Genomic DNA, 26,405 nt, shown 5'->3' on the forward strand with positions numbered 1-26,405 from the left:
AGAAAACAGGTTTAAAAACAATCTGCTTGGAGAGTTTGATTGTTGTTATTTCAAAACAAAAGTTAATGACTGTTAATTGATTAAAGTTAAATATGACATTGTTCGCCTTGCCCTTCCTACAAGGAGCTCACAAGCATACCTTCATCCTCATGACAATCCTGCGAGGGAGGATCGGCTGATAGGTGAGGGACTGGTCTCACATCACAAATACATGGGGAATTTAACACGGACCTCTACGGTCATATCCCACGATACATTTCAAACACAGAAGCATAAACGAACACATTTATAATACAGTTTTGTGTGTGTGTGTGTGTGTGCATGCACGCGCGCAATTGTAACGGAGAAGGCACAGGAGAACTTTCCACTGGATTGCATTAGATGTAAAAAGAAATGCCGAAACTCTCCCCATGTTTGTGGTTATTTGATAAACCACACTGTAAAGCCTTTTTTACCTGAACTAGGTTTTGGTGGCTCATTAAAATGTAGGATAGAGGTGGATGCTGAGATACTTTATCTGGTTAGGTGGTTTTTGATGTACTGACACCCACATGTGGGCTTGCGGGGTGTGTGTGTGTTAAATACATAAAGTGGGTATAGTTATGAAACTGAGTAAACTGAGGTAAACTGAGTATTGGTATTACCCCCTCCCAATACCTATACTCAGTTTTAAAATACATATAAAATGGACAAATGGAAAGGAGAGCCATAGGAGGAGGGACGTGTGTATTCCACAATCAGAAGGAAACAAGAACAGCCCTACTGCTGGATCAGGCCAGCGGCCCACCTAGTCCACCACTCTGTTCTCTCCGTGTCCAACTAGGTGGGAGGCTTGAAAGAAGCACCTGAAGGCAACAGCAACACTCTTCCCTTGAGATTCCTGGCAAGTGATATTCAGAGGCACACTGCCTCTGACATAACCATCACAGCCACTGAAAGCCTTATCCTCTGTGAATTTCTCTAATCCGGTCCCACTTAACGATGCAACCACATTGCTGTTGTTTTTCTCTCCCAGGATGTTAACTGCAGGCCCCGTCCACACTTGTTGTTTGCTCCAGTTCAGCAGCAAAGATCGAGTTTTCCTGGGGGGAAGTGGAAGTCTGGCTGAGCCCTAACACACAAGAGAGAAAGGCTTAGCCTAGCCATCTCCCTGAGCTAACATTTTATGTGGGTGAGTAGGTGGGAGGGGGTGAATTGCAAACAAAAAAAACACATGACCCTACCCTGTACCTGGAACCCAAAGTGTTCCGCTACCTCATCCTGCCTCATGCTCAGAATCCGTAGCTTTTGGTTGAGTGCATGGGCAGCCGAGTGCCAGGTTCCAGGATGGGGATAAGAGAGGCAGTCGGGCGAAAAGCCGCTGATGCAAAAGCAGGAATGTGCAGTATGTCAACAGCTCCGGGAATCCGGGCTGAGCGCACCCTCCAGGAAGGGCACAGGCTGGGAAAGCAACGGCAGGTGCTGTCCCATAAGCGCCGTCTGGGAAGCAGAATGAGTCAGTAGAATTGTTCGCAAATACACCTCAAGCATGACCTCCACCTGGGCTCTCTTGGTAAAAAAAGGTAAAGGACCCTGGATGGTTAGGTCCAGTCAAAGGCTTTTCAAGCCAAGGGAGCTGGCGTTTGTCCATAGACAGCTCTTTCCCGGGTCGTGTGGCCAACATGACTAAACCACTTCTGGCGCAATGGAACACCGTGACGGAAACCAGAGCGCACGGAAATGCCATTTATCTTCCCGCCGCAGTGATATCTATTTATCTACTTGCACTGGTGTGCTTTCGAACTGCTAGGTTGGCACGAGCTGGGACAGAGCAATGGGAGCTCACCCCGTTGCAGGGATTCGAACTGCCGACCTTCTGATCAGCAAGCCCAAGAGGCTCAGTGGTTTAGACCACAGTGCCATCGGGGTCTTCTCTTGGTAGCCAAGAATTGCTACCCCCTAGAAACCCAGGAAGTTGCCTTGTGTTGGGTCAGGTTACCTGTCCGTCTACCCCAGTATTGTCCACTCTGGCTGCCAGAGTGTGAGACAGCGAAGGGTCTCCCCCCATCTTCTGCTACCTGATCCTTTCGAAACCTTCAAGATGAGAGATGAACCTGGGACCTTCTGCAAGCAAAGTGGCTTCCCTATCTGGACCCTCCCCACCTGCATCCTGCTGAGATATGTCAGTCCTAGCCTACAGATGCCTACTGTATCACAACTTGAATTCCTTCCTCCTCTCATCTCCACCAACGCATCCAATCTCCAATTTGCACCTCTCCACCCACACATCCTGCCATGAATTCTGGGCTTTCCCCAGCCCTACCAACATACTTCGATCTTGACTCCCAACACAGAAAGTTCAACATATCAGGTTAAAGTCTGTGGATCCTGTTCATCTTTCTCTCCCACCCCCCACGGCCCCTCACCCCCCAGCCCTTGCCTTGAACATCGTCCAAGTACAAACAACAGAGAAACAGTGTTCCTGGCTAGAGAGAATTCCTGGGTTGTGTGGAAAATCTGCTGAATCAGCAGCTGGGATTAAAGAAAATGTGCAGCAGACACACAACTCTCTCTCTCTCTCTCTCTCTCTCTCTCCCCTTCCCCATTCGGTCTACCTATTTGTGCCAGGAGGCCTGCAGGATCCTCATAAACACCCTTACGCAAAAGTGCCAAGTGTCCCCTCCCTTCAGAGACAGAGACCCAGCTCTTGTCCAAACCTTTTCGTGATGCAGGCAAAGGAGGGGGTGCAGGGAGGGGGACTGCTGTGTGGTTTGGCTACGGAGTTGGGGATTTGCATTGGTTTAGAGGGGAGGCTGGGGGGGGGGGAGGACAGAGAAGAAGGACAAGGAGGGAGAGCATCTTGTACTCCATGTAAGTAATAGGACACACGTATACATTTGCAGCCACACACGTTAACGCATTCAAGCCCAAGCGCAAAACGCTTCCAGCAGATCTATGCACAAATGAACACCAGCCAGGGCATCTATATGGGCTGAACGCTGAAGTTCTGCGAGGGTTTCAGAACAAGAAAATTCTGAATTGCACCCTGTGTTTGGAAACACATGGGAACTGAGCTGTGTGTTCCGCTGTGTCTAGGGGCCAGTGGAACATCAGCCATCATTAAGGCAGTGTGACTGGTGCAGCTGCCCAGAGCACAGCTCTCTTGTGTGTCTACCTACATTTGCCTGTGCAAAGCAGGGGAGTGGAAGAAAATCTGTTCGTACATTGGACTGTCTGGCCCAGTTCAGACATCATACTAAAGTATTAAACCGTGGTTTAGTATAACAAGAACAAGCCACAGCAAACCCTGGCTTGTGCACTCCCATATACCAGTGTAGCAGAGCTGTGAGAAGCAGCAAGGAGGAGTGTAAAAGTTTTTGGCTCTGATTTAGGTGAACCACAGCTTCTTGTGCTAACCAAACCAAAAAAAAACCCCATGATTAGTCTTCTTTCACACAAGTGAACTTCAAACCATGGGTTATGAACTGACTTATTTAGGCAAGTCGCAGTTACTATTAACCACAGTTTAGAGTTCAAACACAGCAGCAAAATCAGCAGCAAAACTTCCTGAACTCTTCAGAGGAGAGGGAAATAGGAGAGGGAATTGTGCAAGGCTCACCATGGCTTATCCTCATCACACCAAGCTATTGTTTAGGCCCATGACATCAGAATATAGACACTGTGGGGCAAATTGGCCATGCCTTGTTTTCACCACGGAGTGGATCAATTACTGCTTGCTTTTGCAGCTTCCTGCATGTTGCCTGAAATAACAGTATTTTCAAAGTGTTTTAAAGTTCATGTAAGGGACAAAACCAAAAGGCAACAGTCTTGAACTGTGATTGTCATTTTTGCTGGAAGATTGAAAAGGTGTGGGAGTGTGGAGTTACGGATATGTAAGTCTGCGCAGGGTGCAGAAATGTCTAATTATCTAAATCTAAACCGGGGGGTGGGGGGGAGCCTTTTTTCAGACAGAGAGACATGTGTCCTCATGGTGATCTTCCAGGGGACCACATGCCAATGTAGGTGGTGGAGGCAGGGACAAAAGCTACATTCCAGCCACATAAGACTGATGGTTACATACCTCTTTTCGCCTTCAATATAGGCAAGAAAGAGGTGTTAGCCCAGTACGCAAGGATGGTGCAGAGCAGAACTGGCCAGGGGACAATGGATGTGCCCTGGGGAGAAGGTCTGGCACAGCCCTTAGTTTGTAATGCTCAAAAGTTACCTGAACTGTATGGGGAGCAGCTTCAAACAAACATGTTCAGCCATGTACAGCTGCCTCCTCACTTTGCTTCAAGGGCTCCCCCTGTGGTTGCTCAGATCCATCCATCCATCCATAATTATACAGTATTTGCATGCCTCCTTTCCATAGTTAAACCATGCTCAAGGTGGCTTACAGCATGAAACAAAAATACAAATACAAACTTAGCAAAACTAGTCATAAACAATAAACGAAACATCAAAAAGTACACAGCCAAATTAAACCATTTCCACATAAATCATAAAATCTAAAGATATATAGATACAATGGTACCTCAGGTTAAGTACTTAATTCGTTCCGGAGGTCCATACTTAACCTGAAACTGTTCTTAACCTGAAGCACTACTTTAGCTAATGGGGCCTCCTGCTGCTGCCACGCCGCCGGAGCATGATTTCTGTTATCATCCTGAAGCAAAGTTCTTAACCTGAAGCACTATTTCTAGGTTAGCGGAGTCTGTAACCTGAAGCGTATGTAACCTGAAGCGTATGTAACCCGAGGTAGCACTGATAGATATATCCATAACAGCAACAACCACTCCCCACACCCAACAGAACCCCCTCTAAACAACATTCCAACCCCAAAGTCTGTTCAGCAGTCTCTGCTTTTGTAGTTGGAGTCAGTCAGGGATCCGCCCTCCCAGGCCAGGTGGGAAAAGGCCTGCAAGGCAGAGAGCAGGTCTTCCAGGACTCAAAGCCAAGAATGGTCAGCCTGGAGGCCTTCAGATCTGCCTGTGGGCGCCAGTATTGACCTAGCAGTCAAGGAAAGCACATGTTTTGCATATGTTCTGATGCTATTTTTTATCAATTCCCAGCATATTTCCGGAATTAAGCACAGCACTGGAAACAGAAGCTGGCCCAGTGTCCTGAACCTGGCACAACTCTATTATCTCCTTTGGCGCAATTCCTATTTTTCACATTTTACTGTAACCAACTGTAACCTGCCACCAAACCTCAGGTGCATACAACTTTCCCTGTTTACCCTTGCCACCGTTCCCTTCCCCACCTCTGCGCTGAATTTTAGATTGTAAGCTCCTCCGTGCCCTCTGCAAAGAGTACTTCATGGTTCTATATTAATAGTAATTATTACGGTTGTCGTTGTTATTGATGACGCTACTGCATCCTCTCGTGTTGTGTACTAGAGCCCAGGGGAAGAAGCCACAGCACGGAAGCCTGACAGTGTGCATGACCTTTGAGCCAGCCTCAAAGGACGTGACTTCATTCCTTTTGCTTTATAGCAGCCTTCAGGGAATCCCCCGGCCAAAAAGGGAAAAAAAACAAAACAGAATAGCAACCCCTTCTGCCATGTTCCAAGTCCCCATTGCCAGCCTGGTTTTGGCTCCAGCGCGACAGGGAATCCCGTGCAAAAGGAAGGCTGGCTTCTTGTCCGGACTGGCGTCTAGACATTCCAGGGGAATCCGGGACGCGTTGCCAGGGGTGGGGTCACTTTTTGGGCACGGCGGTTAGACTCTTGAGGTTGCTGCGCTCATGGGGCGGATGAGTCGTTCCAGCGAGTCCGTGTCATTTTTTGCGCTGAGACGGAAAAGTTCTTAGCTAGCAGGTGACGGAGCTGAAACAGCCATGGTGGGAGGCTCCCGTGTGTGTGTGTGTGTGTGTGTGTGTGTGTGTGTGTGTTCTTCAGCAAGACGCGGTATTCAGCGGCAGATGCTGCCAGATGGCTGGTGAGAGACCCTTCCGCATTTTGACAGATGAAAATAAGCACTGCGCTGCACAAAGCCAAAAAAAAAAGAAGTCTTAAAACAGACTTGGGAGTGAGTGGGTGGGTGGGGAGCAGCTTCTTGGGGGAGGCAGGGGTACACAGACGTGCCAACACACCCCAGGAACAACCCGGGCTGTGAACATCAAAAGCCAGCCAGAGTCCTGCAATGCTGAAGGCAAGCTCTAAACTTTTGGATGCCACAAACATTCCGTCAGTTTAGGATTTCAAACAGAAGGCTCCGAAGGAATTAATTTCTGTCTCAAAGGAGGGAAGGGGAGGGGGATATCTGTACCCACAAGGTCAGCCCCTAGTCATTGCATTCATTCCCTCCTGCAAGGTCACGTATCCACGCACCCTGCCCTTCTTTGATGCACTGAGCTTGTTCCCTTTGTGCTCTAAGCTGATCCTGCTACCTCTTCCATCCTCCCCTTCTCCTAACTCCAAAGAAGGGGGATTGTCAATCACTCAGGGCTGGTTCTAGGCTTTTGTGGGTCCTCCTCCTCACCGCAGCTTGCCTCCACCACCCCATATTGGCGGCTTGGGCCCAGAAACAGAAAAGAGGGAGGTTGAAATGGCTGGCAGCTGCAGCTCCTCCTGCTTGCTATCGCCCCATGGTGGAGATGGGCCCAGAGGGTGAGCAAATTGTTGCTTCCCTTCCTTGCTGCCAAGGCAATCGCAGAGGCTCCAGTTGGTGCTGGGCCCTAGCAGACGCTTGCCTAATGCCAACGACTACACACAACCGCAAAGCAGCATGGGCCCAGCCGAAAAGTGGTTGGGGAGTAGGCCCATTGGTTGCTAGGCAACCCACAAAGAGCCGCCTTTTGGCTTCTGGCTCTAGGGGAATAGAGGTTCTTTGCTGTTGCTTAGCAACTGAAGGGCCCCGACCTCCACTTCATATCAAAGAGGTGGCTTCTTCCAGCTGTTCCTGGAACCCCAGAGAGATATCCATGCAGTGAAGGCACTGTTCCCACTAGTCTTCAGCCAGCCAGCCCACAACGTAGCCTCGGCCTCAGTGCCTTTCCTCAGCCTCAGTGCCGCCCTTGCAGAATTCAGCCAACAGGAGGACAGGGAGAAAATGTGAATTAGTTGGCTCAGCTTGCCATTGACTTTGGCTTCACCAAATGTTGGCCTCCTTGTCTCTCGCCCAATAGGTATCATCACATCAGCCCCCAGTGTAGCCATGTGACCCAACAGTAAGCCCAGTCCTGAATGCATATCACGAAGGAGATAAGCCCTCCCTAAGGCCATGGGTGCTAAAAGCTACTGGGTGACAAGAGAGCCAGAGCGGGCATGGTGGTCCTGGGTTCAAATCCCACGGAGGGTCTCTCCACAATTCTCTGCAGAAATAAACATGCATCAACCTGGCACGTAGGTTTTTGCTCCACATACTTGTGCTGGAAAACTACCACTGGTTCCCTGCTGCATACTCACAGAGTAAGAAACCTGCTCTGATGGAAGCAGCTGCAAAAAAGTGCCAATTGTGCCCCATCTGTAAAATAGGCATAATAGTGGCATAGCTCAAGAGGCTGCAATGAAGACAAGGTAGCGTATTTTTGAAAAGGAGGAAGAGGTGCATGCAATACGACAGATAAGTGTGCGGCAGCAAGGATTATATTCTGAAACAGAGAAGTTTGGAAATTTAGCTCATCAGCTGTTGCAGAACCCTGGGATCATTTCCCCTACTTCCTCATTGACTTCTGCCAGGAGCTGCAAATTATTTGGTGCAAGATTCTGACAGGTGCCAGTAGGCTTTGCCTAATTCCGTCACTTCCGCTGCTCCAAAGTTTCACGCTACATTTCTCAGCAGCACCAGCCCAGCTCAACCTACAAACCTCACTACTCCTGGAAAAGCCAGGAACCCCAGCTCCCAGAATCCCTTGCTCCCACTTTTTGGCCACAGAATCCCAAGAACCTTCTTTGCAAGCCTTGAAGGAAGGTCTGAAGGGTGGCTGGAGGAAGTGAAGTGGGGAAGAAAGAGAGTAAAAGAGTCAGACGGCTCCTGACAAAAGGGTGTATCCTTCTGCACTCTGTAGGTCCCTTTTCAGAGAATTTGGCCCAAGCCAGCACATTCCGACTTTGAACCAGCTGCCTCCGTGAGCTCTCTGAGGCATCCCCCCTACAAAGGGCTCCAGGCTTTTCCCTCCCTTGGAGCTGGCCAGCCATACCTCCAGCACCATCAGACAAGCTAAGCCTCCGCTGTTCCATTCCTCGCTCACTCTGAACTCTTGCCCAGTCTGAGGTTTGGGAGGCAGCCTACTTGAGGGGGAAGCAGAGCCAATTCCTGTCCTACTCCCTACCATCCTCTCCTCCCTCCCTCAGACAGAGCCGTGATCCTACTCCCCTTCGGTAGCTTCTCAACCACCACCACTCCCGGCTCTCCAGAGGACCCAGGAGTCCTGGCTCCCGGCCACCTTCATTCTGGCCCATTAGGCTGGGATTGAACCAGCCCTTTTCCCCCTCCCGCTTTTGGCCACCAAGCCAAGGGTGTATGTGTGTGTGTTTTAAATGTTAGCCTGCTTCTAGACAATGGCAAACTTTTCATTGCCGGTTAACGTAACTCTGACGGTTCAGCCGCAGGACTATCTCACTCCCCACAACAACAACAACAACACAGTTGCTTCACAACAAGTAGTGCTCCGCTCCGGTTCTGCTCCGCTCCCCTTGGGTTGGAACGGCATCTGTAAACCACCCAATCCACAATGGTTTTGTTTGCATTTTCCCCGTCCTCCTGGGCCGGTGCCTGGTGCGCAGGGTGTTCCCTCTTTGCTGTGACTCTACTTAGAGGGCCCCGGTGGGTTTGTGGTTGATTCAGACAGGACGATCGTGGCCGCGACCTCCTGTTTTCATCACAGCGGCTTGTCGTCTGTGCCAACCGGAGGGTGTGAGGCCATCACGGCGGGAGCAAAAAGCCAAGTCCCGGCCGCAAGGAACGATAGGGAGTTCAGCCCTCGAGGCCTGGAGGACCCAGGCACAGGGAAGATGCCCCCTTTTAAGCCTTAAGCATGGGTGGCATCAGCAGTGGGTAAGTGTAGGCTGAAAGACATAGCTCCCCACCTGCTGGGGAGGGCTAGGACTTCCCATGCACATTAGCTACAGAAAATGTTGGTGTGGTTATAGGATGCTGCTTCGTAGCCACTATTGTCTACTCTGATGGGGGGAGCAGCTCTCCAGCTTCTCAAGCAAAGAGGTCTTCCCCAACACCTGCTCACTGGATTTTGTTTTTCATCTGGAGATGCCGGGGATTTTCTGCGTGCAAAGGATGTGCTCTACCCCCGAGCTTCAGTTCCAGGCATACAGATCTATAGCCACAGATTTCATAAGGTGCTGGTTTCGACCTATAAAACCTTATGGTGCTCAGGACTCCAGTACTTCAAGGACTGCCTCTCTCCACATGAACCAACTCAGATGCTGCATTCATTATCCAAGGTCCTTCTCTGTGCGCCCCCTCCAAGGAAGCTGTAGAGGGTGCTGACACAAGAACGGGCCTTCTCAGTGGTGGCTCCCCACGTGCAGAACACTCTCTCCAGGGAAGCATACCTGGCACCTTCACTGTTTATTTTTAAGTGCCAAACAAAAGCATGTGTCTTCCACCAGACCTTTCTTTGGCCTTTAATTATCTGAGGTCTCTTTTAGTGGGTAGGTGGGATGTGTTAGTCCTGCCTTTTTAGAAATATGAACATGTTTTTAGCTTTTTGTTGGTTTTAATGTGTGCATCATTTTTAAAAGTTGCTCTTGGTTACTTTTTGTAAAGCAACCCAACTAATAAGTGCAACAAACAAACAAACAACAACCACCACATGAAGTATTTGGAAAAAGAACCACCTTTGCTTTGGAAACCCTATTCCTAGGACTGACTTATTCCTGCAAGTGAATGAGTTGGCACAGTGCTGATGTAGCAGAATGAACTGCACCACTCCAGACCTCACGAAGGCAGTCACATTTCTGAACGCTCCTCTATGTTAAAAACTATCTGCCAACTAGAAAATGACCACAGGCTGACAAAGGACTGCGATAGATAATTTCTCCCTGATGTGCTAGATTTCGATTTGCAGTGAGATTGTGTTGATTTTGATTCCTCCCCCCTCCCCCATGGTCTGTAATTAGATCTGTAATTCTGCACTGCAATGCAGTGTGTAAGGGTGCACTGCAGAGCAGTGTCAGATGTTGCTGGCATCTCAATGGTGAAAGTCCTGTGACTTCGATGCAGACTAATAACACACTCATAAATGTCTACTTATGATGAAGTGCCACTTAATTCAGCCAGACTTAAAGGTAAAGGTAAAGGGACCCCTGACTGTTAAGTCCAGTTTTGGACGACTCTGGGGTTGCGGTGTTCATCTGGCTTTACTGGCCGAGGGAGCTGGCATTTGTCCGGCATGACCTTTCCGGGTCATGTGGCCAACATGACTAAGCCGCTTCTGGCGAACCAGAGCAGCACACAAAAACACCATTCACCTTCCCGCCGGAGCGGTACCTATTTATCTACTTGCACTTTGATGTGCTTTTGAACTGCTAGGTGGACAGGAGCTTGCAGGTAAAGGCATACAGGACTCTAAGTCAGTCACACTTTTGTCCCATTGAAACAAATGGGGCTAAAGCATGGGCAACTCACAGAGCAAGTCGTCATGTCTACTCAGAAGTAAATCCTACTTTACTCCAAGGTAAGTGGGTTAAGGAATGCAGCCTGAGGTTATGATCCAATACTCTTTGGATTTGTCTAGGAGGCAGCCCCATTAAACTGAATGAGTCTTACTTCTGAGTAGAAGTGTGTACTGGAAGTCTGATTCCAATTGTCTATATTTTGCACTGACAGACAGAAAGTGGGAAAAGTTGAGTTTATTACCAGTATAACCCCACTGAGGCAGAACTGGACCTTCCTGTTGCTGAGAGCCTTTTCTCTCTCTCTCTTAAGCCTTACCCAAAGAAATGATCATGAGGTAGTCTTTTAAAACACATTGCTTTTTCAGAGTTTTCAGAGCTACTACTTACCCTGAAAAACAGAGGAGGGTGCTTGAGGTTTTCAGGGCAACGTGGAGCAACCCTTACATAACTCAATGGAAAAGGCTGGAGCTCTTTATATTGCTTCTTCTTTGCTGAGTGTTCTGCAGAGATCCTTCCCTCTAGGCAACAACCAGCCAAACACTTTGGTTCCCACAGTGAGTAGGCCATTATCCTTCCACTTTAAGGATTGTAGCTCTGCAAAGGGAATGAATGGGGGCCTCCTAACAACTCTCAGAGCCCTTTGAAGAACTGCAGCTCCCAGAATCCTTTGGGGGACGCCATGACTGTTTAAAGAAGCAGTATCAAAATGTATTGTGTCAATGCGGCCTTAATTATATGTTGAAGGCTATGCCACAAACAACAACACCCAGCCAGGCTGGAGGGTCCCTTCTGTCTTTCATAAGAGTAGCCTAAAGTCGCGGTTTATCTCCAACCAATGAGAGAGATGCTGCAAATTGCCAAATTTCTATGCATCTAAGAAAGATGTGGGGCTGGGAGAGGTGGCCATGTTTAATCTGGTTAACATCAGGTAAACTGAGGGATCTCAATTTTAGAAAGAACTGCTCATCTTTTTCCTCCAAAAAGGGGTTGGCGACCTCTAGTGCCCAAAATCTGTGACTGCACCAGTTTAAAAGAGGGCAAAAGCTAATAAATACATAAATTGAGTGCAAAAGCAAATTAATAAGTAAATATAAAGTTGCCGTTTGCCAAAGCAATGGTCAGCACAAGTTGGGCTCCAGCTGTCAATAACCCCAGGCAGTATGGCCAGTGGTCGGGGATGATGGAAGCTTGAGGGCCACAGGTTCCCCAGCCCTGACTAAACCCACAGTTCTGTTTCCCACAGTAGCCAATCAGATGCTTCCAGGAAGCCAACAAGCAAGGCATGGGGGCAATATTCCTTCCTGGCTGTTGCCTCCCTCCAGCAACTTACATTTTCAGCTACGCTACTGTTGAACATGGAATTTCCATGTATTTATCCTGGTGAATTACCACGGACATACCCGTCTATTCTCAAGGTATTTGTCTATCCCCCTTCTAAGTCTTCTAAAGTAGGGGGCACCACTGCAGATTCCTTAATTTAATTATGTCCTGTGTGAAGAGGCACTGGTTTTTGCCCTTCCTGAGTGTTGTTGTTGTTGTTTAGTCATGTCCGACTCTTGGTGACCCCATGGACCAGAGCACACCAGGCACTTCTATCTTCCACTGCCTCCCGCAGTTTGGTTAAACTCATGCTGGTAGCTTCGAGAACACTATCCAACGATCTCGACCTCTGTCGTCCCCTTCTCCTTGTGCCCTCCATCTTTCCCAAAATCAGGGTCTTTTCAGGGACTCTTCTCTTCTCACGATCTGTCCTTCCAGTGGGCACTCCAGTGAGCTGATTTCCTTAAGAATGGATAGGTTTGATCTTCTTGCAGTCCATGGGACTCTCAAGAGTCTCCTCCAGCACCATAATTGAAAAGCATCAATTCTTTGGCGATCAGCCTTCTTTATGGTCCAGCTTTCACTTCCATACATCACTACTGGGAAAACCATAGCTTTTACTATACGGACCTTTGTTGGCAAGGTGATGTCTCTGCTTTTTAATATGCTGTCTAGGTTTATCATTGCTTTTCTTCCTGAGTCTACTGTTCCTCAATTTCATTGAGTGCCCTCACTTCTTAGTATCTTGGGAGAGGACAAAGGCTCAATCCATTTTTTCCACACCATGCTTAATTATATAACCCCCCCTTAACTATTCCCACCCCTCAAACAAAACATTTTTGCTAAACTGTTAGCATTATAATGATGCAGCATTTTTAGTTTCCTAAATCTCATTCAGTTGCTCAACAAGTGTCTGTAATTCCATGTTGCAGAAGAAAGTACTGAGGTTGAAGTAACCTCTAATCCCACCGCAAGTGGGGCTCATCTGTACCTCCATTTGCCCTGCAGCTTTCCCCTAGGTGGGAAAACCAGCAGTTTTCCAAGGGAAAGCTGTGGGGCAAATGCAAAACCGCTTGGATCCTCCTTGCTTTCAGGACGAGCAGAAAAGTGTGGCTGAGCCCCAAGTCTTGATGCCACCTCTACTCCATCTACTCTAATCCCAGGACCATGGGCAGATGCACGCCATACATTTAAAGCACATGACCTCTGCCCAAAGAATCCTGGGAACTGTAGTTTCCCACTTGCAGAGCTACAACCCACAGCACCCTTAACAAGCTACATTTCCTAGGATTCTCTGGGGGAAATCACGTGCTTTTAAATGTGGGGCATGGGGAGTTGCAAGGGATACTGGAGCATTTCAGGATAGGATGTGGGAGAGCATCTGCAAAGAACAGCAGGGTAGGAAATCGCTGTTTCCCATCATTTCCCCTGGGGCAGCACAGCCATGACCTCAGTTCCCAATAAACGTGAAGGCTCCAGATTTTATAGCCTGAGCCTGGGTGGGGGGGTTGTATCTGCATTTAATAACCCTTGATTAGATTGTCCTTCCACGCTGCTGGGCGCCAGGAACGGCGGAGCCACGAGTGGCCGGGAATTTGTAAGATGGCTTCCCGCTAGGGTGGGGAGCAAGGACGGTTCCCCCTCAGTCCCAGCCCATGAATGCAACAATTGGCTTGTCTGTTGATGAAAAGCCACGAGCAAGAGGGTGTGTGTGTGTGTAACTGAAGATAGCAGGACAAAGTAATGAAAGCATCAAAGGACACATTTCAAGAAAGACCGGGTTGCGGGGGGACGACACACAAGCCAAACTGCTAATCAAGTTTTAAAATGCTGGTTTTCAAACCACTTATGAGTGCAGTTTAACTGGTCTTTTTGCCAGCAAAAGTCAAGGTGTATGTAGCCAGCACAATCATTTTTTATTTGCAATCAGATTTAATCATTTTTATTTACAGCGGCAATCAAGGTGATTCAAAATGGAGGCTCTCCCACCCGTCCCTTCCAGAGCAGCACTTGTTGGCAAATCCGCATCCAGGCAGCTAATAGAGGCTGGCATAGTTTGAGTCGATATGGAGTTAACCTTGCCCCTGAATCAATAAAACCTGGTCATTTCGCATGCAAAAGATCCCAACATCCATCTCTCATCTTCTCCAGAGAAAAGCTCCCACCTGACACCCTGGAGAGCAGCTGCCAGTCAGAGTCAACAATACTGAACTACATGGACCAGTGGGCAAGGACACACTGCATGCCCAGGTAAAAGAAGAACAGACTTGAATAATGTCCAGGAAAGGAGACAAAAATCTAGGTTTTGCAGCTGACTAGATGGAGTGTCTGATTTACTATTAGGGAGGCAGGGGGCAGGATATTGCCGCATTCCAGAACCGGTGCTGTCTCGCTAGGTGCTTCCCTACGTCCCACTGCTCAACACAAACAGATGTCCCCTAAAACGCTTCCCACTTTCCAGAGTGGTGGCATGTTTTGGTGAAGTACTAGAAGGTTGTTTCCTTTGGATGAGCTTGCAATGGGGATGGCTGCAGCTCAGTGGCAGAGCTGTGCTCCTTGAATTCTGCTGCCCTCTGCTGGGCAAATGTCTCCTGCTTCCTTAAACAGCTCACCCGTTCTCCACTATTGTTTCCTTGTCTATTGAACTCACTCCCTGAGCATATACAGTGGTACCTTGGGTTACATACGCTTCAGGTTACAGACGCTTCAGGTTACAGACTCCGCTAACCCAGAAATAGTACCTCAGGTTACGAACTTTGCTTCAGGATGAGAACAGAAATCGTGTGGCGGCAGCAGGAGGCCCCATTAGCTAAAGTGGTGCTTCAGGTTAAGAACAGTTTCAGGTTAAGAATGGACCTCCGGAACAAGTTGAGTTTTTAACCCAAGGTACCACTGTATGTGGTTCTGCTTCTCTCCTTTCTCTTTCAATCCCTCCTTGCCCTCATGTCTTTGCTTTATCCTCTTGCTCCTTTTATGAACATAGGGCGCCCTAAAGTGAATCAAAACTTTGGCTCATCTGCCCCAGCATTACCTGCTACACTAAGGCTGTGCACACGCCGTACATTTAAAGCACCTGACTTCTCCCAAGGGATACTGGGAACCATAGCTTGTTTAGGGTGCTGGGAATTGTAGCTCTGTGAGGAGGGGTGGCACGTTCCATTTTGCTGCTGGAGGCGAAATGGGAAGTGCCTGCCTGCCTTGCCACTGCTGCCTGCCTCACCCACCCTATTGCCTCCGCCACTGGCAGAGAAGCGGCGCTAGCATTGGCGCCCATTGTGGGTGAGATCTCCCCAATTTATTGAGGGGAAGTGCGTGGAACAGGTCTCAGTGTTTCGATTTCTGGGAATGGAGTTGAGAGACGACCTAACTTGGGGAGAGAACAGCAAAGACCTGGTGAAGAGAGCACAGCAGAGGTTATATTTTCTGAGAATCCTCCGGGGAAAAAAAATCTCTCAAAGGACCTGTTGATGGCATTCTACCATTGCACTGTGGAGAGCGTACTAACTTATGGTCTGTGTGTGTGGTTTGGGAGCTGCACGGCCAGGGAAAAAACAATGCTATCCAGGGTTGTAAAGACTGCAGAGAGAATTATTGGGTGCACTCTTCCCACCTTAGATCAAATCTATGCTGCCAGGTGCCATAAGAAGGCGACAGAGATAGCACATGATAGTACGCACCCCGGAAATGATCTCTTTCAGCTTCTGCCTTCTGGAAGAAGGTATAGGGTTATAAAGGCCAGGACTAGCCGCCTGAAAAACAGTTTCTACGCTAATGCAATTCTGGTTATAAACGCAGCATAAGGGGTCTCTGTAGTATAGTTATTTTAAAATGGGGTTTTAGAGTTTTTAGGGGTTTTGAATGTTTTATGTAGTTTTGTAGTAGTTTTATGTAGTTTTTATGTAGTTTTATGTAGTTTTATGTAGTTTTTATGTAGTTTTAGGTAGTTTTTCAATTTCATTGTTCCGCAAGGGACAATGACAATAAAGATATCGTATCGTATCGTGCTCTTGCGTGCTCTTCCTCAGGATTCTATTATTGGGAGGTCTGGATAGGAACACAAAAAGAGCCTGCAGGATCAGGCCAGTGGCCCATCTAGCCCAGCATCTTGTTCTCCCGGTGGCCAACCAGATGTTTTTAGGAAACAAACGGACAGGATCCTGATCCTCCTCCTACCCCAGACCCCCAGCTTCCTGGTTGCTAGGTGTACGAATACTCTAGAACTCCCAGGTTCTATGACACTTCTCTGCAATTCTGACACCGTTCATGCCGCAGGCAGCCTCATGGCTCAGGCCCACCCCCTGCCACATGGAACTGGCGTCCCCAAAAGGAGAGAGATATGAGATATGAGCCAGCCTGGTCTGGCTTTTCTTCTTTGTCTAGTGCTGGTCCTAGAAGGTATGTAGAGGAACCCGTCTCCCTCCGTCCCCCAGGCTGGGATCAATGCTAGTTTCTTTTGCCATTCATTTGTTAATTTCTGTACCGCTTCATGCCAAAGTTTTAGGCTTCTAAGTGGGAGGTTGCAAGAGGATCTGGCAGGTGGTGGTGGTGGGATCATTGGTGGTGGTTGTGTTTGCAGTTGCCTTCCATTCAAATTCTGATTTTGCCCCTTGCCTTCCAGCAGGTACTAGTGGGAATTTCCTCAAGCCTCTCAGTGAGTAAAAGTGCTTCTTCTTTTGATTCCTCCCCTATCTCTCCTCCTTTCTTCTGACCCTGAAGTGCTGCTCTCGAAAAAGAGAGAGATCAAGGGGCTCCCTCCTGAGGCAACAACAAGAACCACAGCCTCAAGAAGTCCAACACTTAAAAGCAAGTGCTGGAAGAATTTGTGTCCCTCCAAATGTGTCCCATCGTCCCCTGGACAATTGACCAGGCTGGCAGGGGCTGATGGGAGTTGGAGTCCAACAGCATCAGGAAAGCCACAGGTCCCCCCCCCAGCTTACAATGTCCCCCCCCCCTTGTCTTGCCTGCACTTTCCCAAGCTTCCCTTCACAGCCATAAGAACTAAAGCAGGGATAGGCAACCTAAGGCCCGGGGGCCAGATGCGGCTCAATCACCTTCTCAATCCACCCCACGGACGGTCCGGGAATCAGTGTGTTTTTACATGAGTAGAATGTGTCCTTTTATTTAAAATGCATCTCTGGGTTATTTGTGGGGCCTACCTGGTGTTTTTTACATGAGTAGAATGTGTGCTTTTATTTAAAATGCATCTCTGGGTTATCTGTGGGGCATAGGAATTCGTTCATTTTCCCCCCTTAAAAATATAGTCCGGCCCACCACATGGTCTGAGAGACCGGCCCACGGCTAGAAAAGGTTGCTGACCCCTGAACGAAAGGCTTGGCACCGATTCAATTTGTTCCAGTTGTAGCCGAGCCTGATGCTTTCAGGGTACTCAAATTTCACATTCAATACCAATTTTGTGTGGTGTGACTGTAAAAGCCCTGCTTGGCAGCTAAGTGTTTTTTGATAAAATATGAGGGCTACAACTCTCATCACCCCTACCCACTGGCTGTACTTACTGGGGCCAAAGATTCCCTACTCCTGACTGAGGAGGCTGAATGCCTTCTTTCTGCATATCCAGCAGGGCTGGCGGCCCTCTCAATAGACACAGAGTGAGGCAATCACCTCAGGCAGCTGACGCTGGGTGTCAGGAAAGGAATTGGCAAATTATTTAACATATTATTATTGTGGGATCCTCCGGGTGATTCATTTATTGAGCGTTCATCCTGATTTGCCCACACTGTGTGAACATGTGTATTGAATGCTGAACTTGGGTGCATTTTTGGTGTGCTGCACACATGACATTCGTAGAATCGTAGAATTGTAGAGTTGGAAAGGACCAACTCACTGCAATGCAGGACTCATCCATGACAGATGGCCACCCAACCTCTGCTTAAAAACTTCCAGTGAAGGAGATTTGTTGTTTATTTATTGTCATAGGAATTATGGGCGAGTCCCAACCTACCAGTGTGGTGGAGCTGTAGGTCATTTATTTGTGAGAGGTGGCAGGACAGAAGCAACCTTAAAACGGGTTGCTTGAACGAATCTCTGTCTCTTTTCTAGCATGCCAACAGGACTCTTCCTTTCAGAAAAAATGTGGTGGCGAAGCAGAAAGTTTCTACCCTCACCAGTGTCAGCAGAAGAAATGCTGTTATAATAACCACACTTGCTACTACCATGCTGTTGATGGTAAGGACGAGCAAAGTTTCGTGGCAATTAGCTTACATAGCATAAGTAAAGGCAACTCCCGCTCACTGGTTGCACGTTTTTCTTCAAAGTGAGCATGTCTCTTTTCAGGGAGGGCCTGTATCACAAGGGCAGCATCTGCACTACAAACCATTCCTGTATACCGTATTTTTTGCTCTATAAGACTCACTTTTTCCCTCCTAAAAAGTAAGGGGAAATGTGTGTGCGTCTTATGGAGCGAATGCAGGCTGCGCAGCTATCCCAGAAGCCAGAACAGCAAGAGGGATTGCGGCTTTCACTGTGCAGCGATCCCGCTTGCTGTTCTGGCTTCTGAGATTCAGAATAATTTTTTTTCTTCTTTTCCTCCTCCAAAAACTAGGTGCGTCTTGTGGTCTGGTGCCTCTTATAGAGTGAAAAATACGGTAATTGTCATGGTTTCCCTCTGCCCCCGCCCCAAAAGGACTTTGGGAACTGGAATTTGATGGAGGCGCTGGCAATGCTCTTGCATTAGCCCCTCTTGCAGAACCAGGACGTCCTGGGGAGAGAGAATGACTGTCAAGCCAGTGCGAGTCTGTGGCATAAATAATATTCTCCTTCCCTTGGCAAGCAGAGACTTCTTGTCGCAGGCACCTGTTGGACAGCGCCTGGGACATCACGGATGACAGGAACAAATGTCTTTCCTCACACATGTCTGTGCCACGTTGTGCCTGATATGAGCGCTCAGTCTGCTGAATCCGTGCTTGGTTGCAATAATGGACTGGATGAGGGCCAATACACTGAAGATTAATCCAGACAAGTCTGAGATACTGTTGGTGGTGACCAGTTGAGTGGTGTGCAGATTGCTCTAGATGGGGTCACATTCCTTCTGAAGGCGCCAATTTGTGGTTTGGGGGTTCTCCTGGGCTCACTGCTTTCACTTGAGGTAACAGGTGGACTCAGTGGGACAGAATGCCTTCTGTCAGCTTGGGCCAGTGGCCCATTTACAACTTTTATCAGGACAGGGATAACTGTTTTTGAGCTTTAAAGCCCTTTCTGGCTCAGGATCCCAATGCCTTCGGCAACACTCCTTGCCCCAATATGAACCTATTTGGACCCTTAAAACTACATCTCGGATGCCTCTCCAGGTCCCCCCTCTGAGGGAGGCTCAGGGGGTGGTGACAAGGGAGAGGGCCTTTTCAGCTGTGGCTCCCTATCTGAGGGATGAGCTCCCCAGCAAAGTCCACCTGATGCCTTCACTGACACCTTTACAATGGCATGTGAGGTAAAGACTTACCTTGCCCCCTCCCAAGGCTCTTGATAGACTAAGACTATATTGTTTGTTATTAGTATGCTGCCAAAGCCACAGTGGCTGTTACAGGGGTTGTTGTTTTTCGTTCTGTTTTATGGTGCAATATATCTATTTGTTTCTAACAGTGCCGTAAGTCCTTTGAAAACTAGAGTGAACTTTATGCTGACAACTGTCAGGGCAAATTGCATTTTAACAGCTGCTTCTGCGTAAATGTGTTTATTGTTTTTTACTAGTTTGTCATTATTACTTTCTTCACATCATGATGTTTTTAAATGTCTGAAGCCACCTTGAATCCCATCTTGGAAGAAAGGTGGGATATAAATACATATAATAATAATAATAATGTCATTTGGAGACCTTTGGGTAACAAGCGACTAACAAATATTTTATTATAATTGTAATTATTATATTTTTTTCTGGGGAGACACACAGGCGAGCTAAAACTAACAGCACAATCCTATCCATGTTTACTCAAAATAAGACTCATGGTGTCCAGTTTGCTTAGGACTGCTGCCAGCAAAGCTCTTTTCATTCAGGCTGAGTACATTTTGCTGGCTTACAACGCTGTATGTACACGGCTTCACATACCAATGGCGGGAGTGGACTGACTGCAGAGCACACAGCCTCGTTCTAAGTGGATACAATGAATGTCTGAGGGAATATCCGGCTGTGCCCCCAAGCTGTGCCCATTTGTTTTAACATCTGCCGATAACAGCAGCTGCAATCGTTTTGGGATGGGAGCATCTCCCTAGAACAGGGATTCCCAAACTGTGACACCTGGCCCACCTGTGTTTCCATGGCCTTTGTTCAGGAGGTCTGCAGCCTGTCTGTAAAAATACAAGTGAAAAACATACAGCATTTAACACAGCACATCACAATGGCTGCGACAGGCGGGGAGGGGAAGGATTAAGTGTTCCACCAAGATGCTGGAAAAATTTCAAGCGGTCCAGTCCGTGAGGTGGGGAAGCTTGGGAACCAGCTCTCTAGAAGATGTTCTAACATCATGTGTAGGCAAACCACTTAGAGGTCTTTTTGCTTGAGTAAGCATTATATAGATTTTGATAAGTAGCCTGTGGGGTATGGCGCAAAAAACTAACCACAAAACTGGGAAAGCCCCACCCACCTGAAGAAAAAAAGGGGGCACTCTAGATGCTTGGAATAGGCTTTGTTTATTATTATGATTATTTTACTATTAGACCGTCTGCCATTATGTTTTCTGTTATGTTTTGATCATTGATGTTCTGTAATGTGTTTTTAATGTTGTACACCGCCCTGGGATCTTCTGATAAAGGGCAGTATATAAACAGAAATAATAATAATAATAATAATAATAATAATAATAATAATAATAATAATCAGGCCCTAACTGCCAGTTTCAACACTCTGTGTCCTCCATCCAGGCAAGCGAGAAGCTTAATTAGAGTTCAAGGGCACATCCCAGACAAGCAAAACCACCTGAGGGGGTGCAAAGGAGGGCGAATGATTGAGGGGGGAGAATCCTGAGGGCCACATTTGCTCTCCCCCCGGTCTGAGGTTGCCCAGCCTCACTGCATGTTTCAGAATGTATCCTTCCTCAGAAGCGCATTTTTAGCAGCAATCCGGGAGGATAGCAGTGACCGCTAGCCATGATGGTGATTTGCTACAAGTATTGCAGGCGGTATGTCCATGATACTGTTTGCTGGGAATTGCAAATGAAAAGAGTGGCTGCTGTGCTCATGTCCTTCTCGTGGGCTTCCTGCGGGCATTTGGTTGGCCGCTGCGAGACCAGGATGCTGGACTAGGTGGGTCTGTGCCCTAGGGCACCCTCTAACTCGGCCTGGATCAAGCCATGCCATCACCCATTACATCTCAGCCTCTGGGTGAGGGAATCACTAACATCTGCCTTTCCACCCAACAGCTGCCAGACAACGCCGGAATGCAGGGATTCTTGGTGGGATCTCTGTCATTGTGGCCATCCTCAGCATGTGCCTTTATTTCAGCTGGTAGGTGGCTCCATTTTGGCTTCTTTTGTGTACCTAGGTGGGGATCGAAGAAGGATGGGAACGTGCAGAAAAGGAAATGCACATAAAAACCTGTGATTTTAAAAAAATGCTACTGCTTTACCCAGCCCACCTTTAGCATACTCAGGAATCAAATGTTCTGCGTCCCTTTTGCAGAAAATGTTATACTTTGTGCCTTCAAAACCTGGTCACTGCATTTGCTCACAGTGCGTTAGGACAGCCGTTTGTGAATTCTCTGCATGGATTTTTTAAAATCCTAAACACTCGATCACAGAACTGTGGAGCTGGAACAGGCAGTGGCGTAGCGTGGGGGGTGCAGGGGGGCCGGCTGCACCGGGCGCAACATCTGGGGGGGGCGCTCGCACTCGCAGCTCTCTGCCCCTACCTGGCTCACTCACTCTCTCTCACTGCAGTGCTGGCTGTGCGAATCGGATCCGAGCCGCCGGGTTGCCGCCCACTGTGGAGGGGAGGGTGCCAGGCGTGCGGTGCAGTGCGGTGCGGAGAGAGAGCGAGGGACTATCTGGGGGAGGGACAGTGCAGCGGGGGGGGGGGCGCAAATTACTTGCCTTGCCCTGGGTTAGGGGGCGCAAATTACTTGCCTTGCCCCGGGTGCTGACAACCCACGCTACGCCACTGGGAACAGGACCCCAAGGGTACCATTTAGTCCAGCCCCCTGAAGTTCAGGAAGCTCAGCTTAAGCATCCATGACAGATGGCCTTCCCACCTCTGCTTAATAACCTCCAAGGAAGAAGAGTCCACAACTCCTCTTGTGGGTCTGTTCCACTGTCAAACAGCTCTTACCATCAGAAAGTACTTCCGGGTGTTTAGCAGGAATCTCCTTTCTCGTGATTTGAATCCATTGGTTCTGGCCCTACCCTCTGGAGCAGGAAAAAAACAAGCTTGCTCTGTTCTCCATGTGACAACCCTTTAGATGTTTTGCTAAAAGCCCAGCCAGCTTTAGCTGCTTTATTTTGTTATGATTGATTTGATCAGCGAGGGAACTTTAGTGCTTGTATGTGGGATCAAGATGGCAAAGCATTGGTGTGAAAAGTGTGAGTCTTTAGCTTTATTACCATTGTATTTGGGGAATGGAGCATTGGGGGGTTGGAGCGCCTACGGCTCCTTTTGAAATATCATGCTTCTGCCTTTTTTACGAGAGTGAAAGTTCTCAAGGGTTAATGCCTGGTTGAGAACAGTTTTTTTAAAAATGCTTTTCTCATGGTAGTGATATTACGGGGTGGCTGCGGGGGTGAGATCTGTTCCAACCGCTCCTGAGATCTTGTTTTCAAATGTATGGCAGTTACTATTTTTATTTGGGTAAGATCTCAGGCTCCCCCCCCCCCAAGCCTGTGGTTTTGTTAAAAGTGAAAATATTGTTCTTTGTGTTTTGCTAGAATTGTACTGTGGCCTGCTTTGCAAGGCGAGGGTGAAAAATTATAAAGCACTTCCGCAAATTTAAAATGCTATTACAAAAAGTTGGAAGCTGCAGAGATGGTTCAGATGAGAACGCAGTGGGCGCAGCCTGTGTATCGTAAAAGAGCATGGATTGCTCTCTCCCTCCACGGCCCTAGCAGACACTCGCACACTGGATTTGCTGAGCACATGCATGTAAAGTCTAATGTTTATAGGCCAGAAGGACCTGGTTGTGTCCCATGTTCTTTTTATTTTATTTTTAGGTTTGCTTGGTTTTGCATTATTTCAAATGCTGCCTTCCCCACCCCTTTCAGAAGGCCCCACCTAGTTGCCCTAAAAGGTCCAGAGTCCGCCAGCCGCCACTAGTCAGATGTTTCCCCACCCCCATACTGAAGGAAGGTGAGGACAGGTGACCTCACCTAGGCCCGAAGTCACCTCAGCTGTAACAAAGGTAGAGAACAGTCCATTGTTTCTCAGGCCTTTCTCATGTCTTCTGGCCTTGCTAAAGAACCACATTGCAACTTACTTTCTGTCCGGGAACCATGCCAGAACAAGAGATTGAAACATATCTGAACATGCCGAAAACCCCTTGGCTTCTCACCCCCCCCCCTTTCCTGGGAAGGGTGTCAAGAGTTCACAATAGTCCCAAGACAGCTTTCTGTTCATGCTCAGAGGAACTCCCGAGGGAGGAGAAAGGGGGAGGGAACTGGAAAGGGGTATATATGCTTGTGCACATGATTGTGAACTCGTTCATGCTTTTTGTGACTTATCACACTTGCTCCTTCTACCAGTTCATGGATGGTAGAAATAAAACCTTTTTCTCCGATTCCTTGAGTGTCTGTTGACTCCCACTTCCCTTTCCCAGGCGCAATATTTTTCCCACCCGAGGGCAAAGCCTCATAAGGCTTCATTTCTAAAAACTGCCCTTTTCCTGATATTGGTTATGAGTTTGAAATGTAAGAGGGGAGATAAGAAATGCATACTGAGAGATTAGATTGGAAAATTTTCAGACAGGATTGATGGAAGTCAAAAATTTGAATAAGATGTAAAAGTATGTTTAATTACTGTTGAAAATGATATGTTTTAAAAAAACTAATAAAAAATTATATTAAAAAAACTGCCCTCTTCCACAATAATATGTTCCATAGTACTTCTAGTCTAAGCCCATAGAAGATCCAGCTCCCTTTAAGAGAAAGAAACCCAGAAAACTGGATCTGCCAAACCTCATCTCACCTTCCCAATCACCAATGACTTCACCTTTTCATTCTTGGGGCCCACCTCCAATACCCACCTGTAACAAAGTACCTAATTATTATTTTTTTATATGACAGGGGGTGCCTCTTCCCGCTTGCTCTATTTGCCACTACCCCTTGCCTTGCCTCAGTTTCCATCCTATAGTGTTTCCCTTTTCACAACCACATCTCCCCTCGCCATGCCCGTTTCCGCCTCGAGACCACCATTTGTTGTCTCTTCCTCAGCTTCTGAACCCAGAAAAAGGCAAGGTCTCAAATGATATTGCAGCTCCCCGCCAGATGAACGACACACCTCCCCACGCCCCACCGTCTTGCTCACCAAAAGAGCAGCATCTCTCTTCTTCCTCCCTCCCTCCCTCTTTTCTTTTATTCTTTTCTCTCCCTCTCCTGCCAGAAAAAGCCTCCCTCAGTGTAAGGGAGAAAAGTACGTGTCACCCCCCCCCCCAAGTCATGGTAGTGAAGCCTCACCCATTCAGGCTCTGGGGTGATCCTTTCAGGGGCCAACTTCCAAGTTGTGCCTCAGTCCGTGTGCCTATTGTACAAAGGTGAGCATCTCACCTGTTTCTCTGCGAAATTTTGCCACTGCTCCCCCCGCTGGCCTGCAGCCACCAGAAGGCTGCCCCATAATGGAATGTGGCCCCCAGGCTTTTAAAGGCCTGTTTGCCCCTCCCCATTTGGGCTTAGCTGTATACAACTGATGATAATTTGTTCTAAACTAGTAAAGAACCAGCAAACCAGAAATGAGTGAAGATTTGTAGTGAGGACGTACCCTTTTTCCTCCTTCTCTTCACCATCTTTTGTGATTTCTCTCTAGAAAAGCAGATCCCTTAACTCTACCGGTGCAGCCTTCCTGGGGTTAGGCCGAGACCCTCTTGACTCACCAGTAACACTACTCCACACGGGTTCCTGGCATGCTTAGGAACACAACTGTTGTTAAAGTAGCTACTTTTTTTCCTGGGAAAGGTCCTGGGCCTTGTCCATGACCCAGTGTGGCAGTGGGATTAGTGGAACTGTCAGAAACATGACAGAAATATACCACCAGTGGACTCATATTTTAGCCAAAGTTATTAGAAAGGCTCACTGTCAGAAAGAACTAGGGTACATGCAGAAGAACGTGATTTCAGGGAGCAGCCTGCTGTGGAAGAGCAGATCCGTATCTCAGTCGTGAAGCATCATCATCTCTCATTCACCCCTTTGTGGGCCTGTGCTGATTACCAAGTCAAAAGCCACCTCCCTCATCCCATTAGAGCTGTTTTCAAAGGGTAAAACACTGTGAGAAGAACCGATAGGTAATGAAACAGTCCCCAAACACTCCTCTCCCTGAGATCAAGAATCTCATGCTCCAGATAAGGGGGGGAGAAGCAGCCAACTTGAATAATAGAAGCCAGGTGTATTTATCAGTAGAGGAGGGAATGTTGTGGCAGAGGGGTAGGGGAAGCAGAGCTCACCCCATAGAAAACCCTACATGCATGCACCCACTCCTGCATGCCATAGGAAATCCACCTCTCCCTTCCTCCCTCCCCATGCTCTGATGTGCTTCTCTCCCACACAGGAAGTTTAAGGAGTTCCAAATAAAGGAAAGAGAGCTGGAGAGGCCGCGGAGCGAGGGCGAAATGGCCGATTATCTGGTCAAGCTCCTGGACGAAGAAAGCGAAGTGGACGACGCCCTAGATCACAGGAACCCCTGGATGCAAGGAAATTATGTGGAACAGCCGCGCTGGAGCACAGAAGCGAGAATGGGAAGTATGGAGGAGCCACCATGGAGTGCAGACATCACCCCGGAACCGAGCCCAGGGCCAATGCAGCCAGCGGAAACCCCGGCGCTGCCCCCGGCGGCGCCCCCAGAACCCCCGCCAGCACCACCTCCAGCACCTCCGCCAGTGCCAGCTGGGGAACCTCCACCCCCGGCCCCTCCACCACCTCCGCCACCTGGGGCACCAACCCCAGCGGCATCTGGGGAACCACCCCCAGCTCCTCCACCACCACCACCACCTCCGCCACCTGGGGAACCAGCCCCGGCACCATCTGGGGAACCACCCCCAGCACCTCCACCACCACCTCCGCCACCTGCGGAACCACCCCCACCAGCTCCTCCACCAGCATAACCACCCCATATAGCACATATATATTTATTATCAATAAAAGAGTTTAGTTTCCCCAGCCTCTGGTGATTGCTGTGGTATCTAGACCCAATCCCCCTAGAATCCTTGGTCCCCTGGGAGAGAAATCAGGACTCCCAGTTCCTGGCCACCTTTGACAATCCTCCCATCCACCCCAGCTATACTTTTCGGTCCCATTTTTCTGCCTTTGCAACTTCAAAAGCTCTGAGACAAGAAGAAAGGAGGCCACTTTCTCGCCCATGGCCCTGCCACTGAGTAGAAAGCCAGAATTTC

The 26,405-nt window shown here is 48.3% G+C and overlaps 2 protein-coding genes across 6 annotated transcripts in view; one reads left to right on the plus strand and one right to left on the minus strand.

Annotated features, from left to right (window-relative positions):
- IL11 (interleukin 11) overlaps positions 1-11,686 on the minus strand; it is a 64,220-nt gene extending 52,534 nt beyond the window's left edge. For 2 of the 4 annotated variants that reach the window (XM_083409219.1, XM_083409218.1), the window contains exon 1: positions 10,946-11,686. The gene's annotated coding sequence lies outside the window, so the exon portion shown is untranslated. Of the gene's footprint in view, positions 1-4,204; positions 4,441-10,945 lie in introns of those variants that run through there. The other 2 variants (XR_014504268.1, XM_083409222.1) reach the window with 2 other exon arrangements.
- Positions 11,687-16,099: 4,413 nt separating this feature from the next.
- LOC310662348 (uncharacterized protein) lies at positions 16,100-26,172 on the plus strand. Of its 2 annotated transcripts, none has more exons than XM_083409146.1 (5): positions 16,100-16,273; positions 16,500-16,529; positions 17,936-18,061; positions 21,244-21,328; positions 25,565-26,172. In XM_083409146.1, the coding sequence occupies exons 1-5, from the start codon at positions 16,222-16,224 to the stop codon at positions 26,115-26,117; spliced, it is 846 nt and encodes a 281-aa protein (XP_083265272.1). In that variant the 5' UTR covers positions 16,100-16,221; the 3' UTR covers positions 26,118-26,172. The 2 variants fall into 2 exon arrangements, with proteins under 2 accessions (XP_083265272.1, XP_083265271.1); XM_083409145.1 differs by having other exon boundaries at positions 16,101-16,273; positions 16,497-16,529.
- The last annotated feature ends 233 nt before the right edge of the window (positions 26,173-26,405 follow it).

The sequence above is a fragment of the Podarcis tiliguerta genome (assembly GCF_965153285.1).
Source record: "Podarcis tiliguerta genome assembly, chromosome: 13".
Taxonomy (NCBI): Eukaryota; Metazoa; Chordata; class Lepidosauria; order Squamata; family Lacertidae; genus Podarcis; species Podarcis tiliguerta.

Bases quoted from the DNA above. Each gene is read 5' to 3' on its own strand.
- LOC310662348 (XM_083409145.1), top strand. From the start codon at position 16,222: ATGAGCCAGCCTGGTCTGGCTTTTCTTCTTTGTCTAGTGCTGGTCCTA. The intron at 16,274-16,496 runs GTATGTAGAGGA...CTTGCCTTCCAG, and splicing joins TCTAGTGCTGGTCCTAGAAG to CAGGTACTAGTGGGAATTTC. The intron at 16,530-17,935 runs GTGAGTAAAAGT...TCTCTTTTCTAG, and splicing joins GAATTTCCTCAAGCCTCTCA to CATGCCAACAGGACTCTTCC.